Source organism: Etheostoma spectabile, chromosome 6 (assembly GCF_008692095.1).
Source record: "Etheostoma spectabile isolate EspeVRDwgs_2016 chromosome 6, UIUC_Espe_1.0, whole genome shotgun sequence".
In the NCBI taxonomy this organism is placed as follows: domain Eukaryota; kingdom Metazoa; phylum Chordata; class Actinopteri; order Perciformes; family Percidae; genus Etheostoma; species Etheostoma spectabile.
Genome location: NC_045738.1, coordinates 24,517,061 through 24,525,356, shown reverse-complemented (window position 1 = coordinate 24,525,356; position 8,296 = coordinate 24,517,061). Strand labels below are relative to the sequence as shown.

General features: G+C 41.5%; 1 protein-coding gene across 2 annotated transcripts in view; it reads left to right on the top strand.

The window, feature by feature from the left end:
• The window catches only part of bckdhb (branched chain keto acid dehydrogenase E1 subunit beta), a 52,642-nt gene that overhangs the window by 2,516 nt on the left and 41,830 nt on the right, over positions 1–8,296 (top strand). For both annotated transcript variants that reach the window (XM_032518945.1, XM_032518947.1), the window contains exons 3-5: positions 583–651; positions 4,029–4,162; positions 6,993–7,148. In XM_032518945.1, the coding sequence (XP_032374836.1) occupies positions 583–651; positions 4,029–4,162; positions 6,993–7,148 (359 nt within the window). The remainder of the gene's footprint in view (positions 1–582; positions 652–4,028; positions 4,163–6,992; positions 7,149–8,296) is intronic.

Genomic DNA, 8,296 nt, shown 5'->3' with positions numbered 1-8,296 from the left:
AAAAGAGACTTCAGATACAGTATTAGGGGACCACTAAGGTCTATATAAAACCGTCCAAAAAGTAGCATGTCATAGGACATAAACTTTTAAATATTTTTCATAGCCCTACTTGTAAGCATATAAACCATTCAAAATGTTGGACTACAATAAGGTTGTTCAGATTAGATGTATCCAACAAAACATTGCACTTTCAAAAGATTTGATTGTCTTGCTAAAATAATCTGATCTGTCACAAGAACTTCACAATGTACAAATGTTCCTTGTTTGTGTGTTATTGCATTTTAACTTTTTTTAAGCCATCTTCATAAAAGGAACTTATTTCATAATTATAATATAATTAATTTGATATAGCCTGCTGTGGGATCATGTTATTTAAGGAAATATTCAAATCTTAACTTGGATCCTCATAGTATTAAGTCTTTAGTGTTTCTCAAATCCAGGTGTTGTGATTTCCTCATAACAGGGAGAAATGTTGGACAATTTTGGACATAATTGTTCTTGCCTTCTCTGTTGTAACTAAAGAACAGAATCTTAAGAAAACATGCCACTGAATCACTGATTTTACTGTGTGTTTATCTGCAGTCATCTTTGGGGAAGACGTTGCCTTTGGTGGAGTTTTCCGATGCACAGTGGGTCTCAGAGACAAATATGGTAAGCTGTTTCATTCCTCTTCGAGTCTACCCATTCGAAAGGCTCGGCTGCAGTCAGCAACCTGTTCTTCCACCTGTGCTACATGGTTATGCCACTAGATGGCAGCAGAGGACTGTGACAAAAACCACCACTTCCTCCCTCACAGGGTCTCATTACTGTTCGCCGGGAGGACCACAAGGATCCGGTTGCACTTATTTGTCCTTTGTAGCAGGGTAGCCTTACCAACGTGACGCAGTAAGCTGGTATAGCATATCAATGCTCACTGCTGTGAGTTTGTTTTGGAATCTACTGTTTTGATTATGTTGCTTTAATGTAAAATGGTGCATTAAACACTCAGTAGCTGGGTCTCATTCCACATACTTCCGTCAGTACACTGCTAACGTGCACTGACCACTTACTGCCGTAGTGCCCACTATCGATGGTTAGTATTGTCCCAAAATGAACACTTTCCGGAAATGACGAGCGGGATGAACATGACAAACGCAACACGTGTGACCACGATATTCCAACCCGCTTTCCTGTATGCAAATGTTGATGAGCTAATGTTGACTAGCATGTTATTTACCAATAATTAGACTGTGCCTATGTTATCTTACACATACCTACGCTCACCGTCTCTGCTGATTAGGAATGACTGAGATTTCTCTTGCACAGCTACCAGAACTTTGAGTGCACAGACTTTTTGCGTTATCTACACTATATACTTACAACTAAGTATTTGAAGTGTGCAAGTAGGCGTTTTGAGACACCGCCAGTGTATGATAGTATACCTCCAGGAATACCAGGCAGACTGAGATTTTGACATGTTATAGCAGGAAAAGCACAGGTGTAGTAATTATTATAATCATAATATTTATTAGAGGCTGTTCCCATTCCAAGCATGTCTTACTGGTACACTTGCATGTAGAAGAGCCATGATAGTAGTTAATGTCGCTAGGTAGGGCTAGGAAAGGCCTATTAGCCCTCTGGGTGATATGTTCTTGTTCACCTTTTGTTTCTGAGAATTTTACAGAGGTATTGTTAAAATAGTATTTTAGGCCCATTGAATATTTTGCATTATCTTGTCAGGACTTTTTTATAGGGTTAATTAGCTCTGAAGCACTGATGCTGCTGTGTTCTCTATGGATTCATTCGTTCCAGCTAGCAGCCGTTGTGGCAGATATTATTTTATTACAGCGATATCAGAATTGGCATATGTGTCAGCTGAGAAGTAGCAAGTAATTGCAGTGCAGAAACACCAAACACATGTTTGAGGTCATTCCACTGATAGGCCCTTTTCCCACCGCAGACATTGTGACTTGTCATAGCTGTAAAATCACAGGTGTTACTAATAACATTAACGAGGGCTCTGTTCTATTCAAGTGTCCCAGTAAGCAGGGTGTGTGAGCCAGGGTGCACAACACCAGGACCCTGACACTGGAGCAGCTAAATGGAATTCTGCCCCCATTCATTTTATTATTTACACCTTTGTTTTTCCCGCTGTAACACGTCAAAATGTCTTCAGTGGAAAAGGCGTTTTGGGATGTAGCTGCTACTGCCACTTGCTTTACCGTCTGAACCCACCGAGAGCACTGCATCTGCAGTTCATCACATTAGTCATGTATGTTTCTTCGTGGTAACAGTCAGTGGGGATTGGCCTTTCAAAAGAAACTGGCAGTTCCTGTTTGATTCTGCAGTTGACAGTCAGGCATTAAACATAAACGGACCAGTACGAGGCAATAGCATTAAGCTGCTTTCCACAATAAAATCGGCTATGAGCATCATGCCCAAGATTGATGCTGAGTAGAGGAAAAGTTGGTGGTTGTAACCAATTTCCCCTCGATTTTATTTAAAAATCTACAACAAATGGATCAAATAGATTTTTTCCATTCAGTAAATCTGGGTACAACCATTTTCAGGCTTTTTCTCTCTAAATAGCAGGAAGCAACCAAATGTGTCTCCAGCTTAATTCAGATCCTCACAACAGTTCTTTCTTGTTTATTATGGTATAGTATTGAAGTCATTTTCAGTTAGGTTTCTATATATACTGTACGTATATTTCTTTTAAATAGCAAGCAGTGTTCAATCCACCCCCAGTTGCTGGCTTTGCTTTTTGTCTTCATTGACGTCAGAAGTGCTGACCTTTTGGAGAGGGCTGATTATTTTCCATCTCATCCTTGTGTATAGTGACAGGCGCAAAGCTGTTTTTATCCCTCTCACTATTGACAGGGGCGGTGCACACCTCTGCCACCCACAGGCATTATACAGACCAGAGGTTAATGCAGGGCGGCCACTGGATGAAAGGCTTTTTACGAGGCGGATGCACTTTCCTCGGAGGTCCAGCTCTCCCGCCGCCGGCTGCCTCTGAGGGCTGTTTCTCTGAAAACAACAGCACACGTTGGCCCTCGGCTCCGACTAGCTCTCCCTCTCACTGATATGTGTAGCCTTTTTCATTAGAAGCGACGTTGGTTCCAGGCAGCACTGGCTGTAAACGTTGCCCAAACACGTCTATTTAAATATGCATTTTAGACTCGTGTGAACTGAGGCCCGAACGTAAACGCAACGATACATTTCATTGTCACACACTGTTATTGTTACATGTCTCGATTGTATTTTTCCTGTCATTTATTGACTTACTACTCGTTGTTTTGATGACACACAGAAGCACACACACACACACATGTGTTTCTTACTGTCACTTTCACATGAAGCTGCATATTTGAGGTTGGCTTCAGTCTGAATGGCACGGCGTAAAAGCTTGATCTCTTAATTGTTCGTTGCTCTAAGGGGTTTTGGTGCTGTGGTTGCTAACTGAACTTTGAGAGCGCAGAGCGGGGCACATGGCAGAGTTTCTCTGCTGAGAAGCACATTTCCCAGCAAAACAGAAAAAGACTGGATTGGCAAATACACAAAGATGAGACCAAAAATAACACTCTTAACCCAATTTTAGAGTCCCAGTCTTGTGGCTCTTTTTCAGATTATAGGGTGGAGAATGGAAGAAGAATGGAAGAAGTTTTTTTCCTGTTTTTACTCTGTGTATGTTGTGTGTTCATCACAGGCTTGGTTTGCTTTAGCCGTGGAGGCGTCAGCTTGTCACTTCATTTATTTTAGGACTGCAGGGCATTTTGAAGAGTGTTCTTATCACTGAAGTGTGAGGCTCTGTCATCAGAAAAAAAGCCTGCTATTACTTAGAGACCCTCTACAACTGTGATCAGTGGTCCCAAATAAATAAATAAATAAACAAATACATAAATAAAATGAGCCTGGTCAGTGGCTGCCACACCTTAAACCTTGAAACAACAGTTAGCTCCCTCACCCAGTAGCCACTCGTTGCCTTCCATAACTAGTACTTTGGCTTCTGAGTCTTCTCCTCCTCCTCTCTACTCCTGTTTCCCCAGGTAAGGACAGAGTCTTCAACACTCCCCTTTGTGAGCAGGGGATTGTGGGATTCGGTATTGGTGCAGCTGTTGCTGGTGCCACAGCCATCGCTGAGATCCAGTTTGCTGACTACATCTATCCTGCCTTCGACCAGGTAAGTAGAGCTGCGACTACTGATTACTGCCATGATCAAGTTATCTGCTGTTGTTTTTGTCGTTTTTTTCCCCGTTTTGTCTCTAAATTAATACGAGCTGTGTCCCGTTAGCACAACTAATGTTATTTTAGAGACAATACATCATATAGTACCACTCACATGCGAAGTGATGGCATCTTCGTGACCTAACTATTCCTGGAAATAACAGCGTATGGCTAGCCAAGGCATTGAGGGTTTAAGTCATAGGCCAGAGTAAAAACAGTCTTTTAAAGGTAATAAAAACCCAGATGTCTTTAATCGAATGGTTTAATTTGTGTGAAGTATAGTTTGAAATCACTATGCTACTTATTTCTCTGTTGCAGTAATGAAGCGTATAAAGCTAGGTTGTACTCTTTTACTTGCCTGGTGTACCTAGCACCGTTGTTGCGTACAAACAAATTGAAGTCACTGAATCTGAAGAATATTAAGAATGATGGAAAAGTATGGTTATGTAATATATCTTTGGTTTGCATCCATTTGACTCTCTCAGTACCATAAATGTGAAAACTCCCTATGTATATGAAGTTTTATTTGCACAGGAGGGATGAGACCTCCATGTAAAAGATGCAAAATTCAGTATCTACCAAAACACTTAAAAAAGAAAGAAAGAAGGAATGAATGGGGAAAAGAATGTTTGCTAGCCTGGCAGCCGCGAATGTTAGACTTTTTTATTTCTCTTGTCGTCTGTCTCATATTTAGGCTTTTTAAAGGAGAATTCCGGTCATTGTCAGTCATTGTCATTCCGGTCCGGTTGATTGTGAATTTGGAGTGCGATCGGTAGAGAGAAAAACTAAACCAATCGGTGCTGCCTACACCGAGTTATGAGAACAGAGCAGCCGGCTGCAGCAGGTCAAGAGCCCGCTGTTGCTTAGTTACCTACGCACATGCTCAATAGCTCTTGAACTCCTGAACTCTTGCAGCTCTCCTGGCTCCACTGTGGTGTCAGGTTACAGCCTGTTTCTACATAGTTATTACTAAGGACATAACAACGGCAAATCATTTTTTGTGGAAAAAATACATTTTGGAATATTGCATTGTATAAGTTTTACAATCGACTAACTTTCATGCCTCTCTGTCGCATCTCCAGCAGTCGGATTCACTGTGCTCCCTCAGAAGGAATCACTGCACATGGAGAGGCACTTTTAATGACATTTTGAACATGTTTAGAGGCTAAAAACAGCCCTGTTGAAGCCTGGTTGGTGCTAACTCTAGCAGGAGGATAACACGGTGTAGGCAGCACCGATTGGGTTAGTATTTCTCTCTACTGACACACCAGGAAATATACAAATAACAGAGCTAGGTGTTGAAATTGACCGGAATTCTCCTTTAATTGACAGGACAGCTGAAGACTTGAAAGGGGAGGGGGGGGGGGGATGACATACAGCAAAGGGTTGCAGGTCGGAGTCAAACCCAGGCCCGCTGTGTCGAGGAGTAAACCTCTATATATGGGCGCCTGCTCTACCTACTGAGCTATCCGGGCGCCCGTCTGTCTCAATTGTATATTAAGTTCCTTGCTGCATGATACAGACCTCAAAGTCAAAATGTTTATTGTTTCATATTTGGGTAAAATCTTTAACAAAAGGGGCTCTTGTCCATGTCCATCTACTCTTGAGTCTTTCCTAAAGGATTGGCTGAGCAGGACAGTGGGCAGCGCAGCTGTTTAACCATGCATACAAGCTGACACTAGTGTCTTCTCGCCCTCCACAAGATGAATGGGAGTCCCTGCAATTTAGAGCAACAGTGGATCCGATCCTCCTCCTGTACACTCGCTTAAAATGGTGAAGTCTGAAACTGACCTGAGAGAGATAGAAAAGCTGAATTAACAGCCCACCTGAGTTTCAGGAAGGAAAATTTGGGACACCTTTTTGGAGGAAGCCCAGCATGAGAAACTGTAGAAAGAGGTAAAAGGAACCGGGCACTGTAGAGGATTTCACTTGTTAAAAATTGAATAAGGTTTTTGAAAGCTTTAAGGGGAATAGCAGAGATAATGGATCGGCACATGCAGTGTCCATCCAGTGTTCATTCATTTATTCATAAAACAAAGGCGAGCACTCTGTTTTCTAGGGTGCTTTTTTGCTAAATAGATCTGCAATTGATTAACTCTGCATACACTTAAAGTGCTCAAGTTATGCTCACTTTCAGGTTGGTAATTGTATTTATAGATATAGATTAGAATGGGTTTACATTACATTTTCCAAAAACACCATATTTTTGTTGCACATTTCTTGAGATCCTTTTTTCACCCTAAAAGTACAGGGACCAGGGACCAACTCCCGATCTAATCCAGTGTGATCAAGGGCACTAACTAGTACATGTTTTCCGAAAGAAACTCACGCAAACATGCATACCAGCCAGTCAGAAGCAGAGTTTGAGAGCGTGCCCCGACAGTACCTAGGTAAGGACTACTAGCCAGTCAGAAGCAGAGTATGAGGGTGTGCCACGCTAGCAGCTAGGTGAACATTATAACGTGTGTCACAAAGTGACGAGCTGTTTGGAGCAGTTGGTGACCAGGGTTTTCTGTTGGAGATGGTAAGTACCTTTGGGAGGGACTTTGGGCTTTTTCCCTTTTGTAAACCTATAATGTGCACAAAAAAGATATATAACACAGTAAAGAAAAGGGAAAAAACCATGAAGCATAATATGAGCACTTTAAAGAACCTCCTAATGTTTACAACACGTTCTGCTGCGGTTGAAACAACAACCCAGGTGCTCCATAAGAATTAGTCAAATTTCATCTTCTTATATCAACTATTAATGTGTGTTAACCTGAATTATATGGTTCTCTTTCCAGATAGTCAATGAAGCAGCCAAGTACCGCTACCGTTCTGGCAACCTGTTTGACTGCGGCAACCTCACCATCCGGGCTCCGTGGGGGTGTGTCGGCCACGGGTCACTTTACCACTCTCAAAGCCCTGAAGCCTTCTTCGCCCACTGCCCTGGCATCAAGGTCAGACATGTGGTTTATTAAAAATCTCAACTTGTTTTTGTTTCCATTTCTATATTTTCTTCCTATATATTTGTTTGTGCAATTTTAAAATGTCACGCCATGCCCCAAAACATATACAAATGTGTTCTAGCTGAAAATCAAGTATACAGAGTGTATAGAGTGGTGTGATTAGTGAAGCACAGTCCAAATCTTTAGTCATTGGGTATAGTCAGGCCAATACAACCATAGTACTGAAAGTACATCAAGAGAGAAAACACAGAATGGGAGAAATAAGTACAATTCATACAAATACTTTTGGAGGTCAGTGTTCAATTGCGGGACGGGATCCCTGGTCTCCTGGGTGAAAATCCTGTGTTTTACCCATCCATCACCCCCAACCAACCTTCCTCTCAGATGGTCACCGTCTCATACTATTCGCTACGGCTTCAATTCACACACAATCTCAAGGTAATGTTAGTCAATGGAGGCCAAATGGCGTTGATAAACACGCTAAAAGCGAGTATGTGTCTTGAATTGGCGTGTCATTCATACACCATTTCATGAGATCAGTCTGTTTAAAGAATGTCTCGGCAAGAGCATCTCAAAATGAGCCCAACGCCTCCAAGTTCAACTTTATGTATTCATGAGTATAGGAAGCCCTGCTTACGTTGACTAAAAAGAGGAATAAAAAAAAAAAATCATCTTTTGGAAATTGATCTTAATGCTTAAATTAAAAAATGAGAAAAAATCCGACCTTAAGGACACCAGTTTTCTTTGTTAATGAATAATGTATGGTCAATAGTTCTTTTTTAAAATACAGGGGGCATGATAAAGACACCCCCATGTTAAAGGCAGATTTTTATTATTAAAGGCCGGTTATTTCATGGATCCACGATACTATGCATGCTGATAAAGTTCCCCTGTTCTTTGGAATTAAAATGGCCCCCCATCATCACATAGCCTACCCTTCACCATACCAAGAGATTGGCATGGTTTTATTTCTGTTAACTTTCTGTAAACAGCTGGTTTGATGATTTTATGGAACGTTCCCCATGCCAGTCTTCTCTGGGGACTCTCTCCAATCGTGCTTGTTTTTGCTTCCATTTACAAATGAAACACTTATCACAATTGTTCCAGAGAGAATTGCGATGCATCTAGGAATCGTTTTT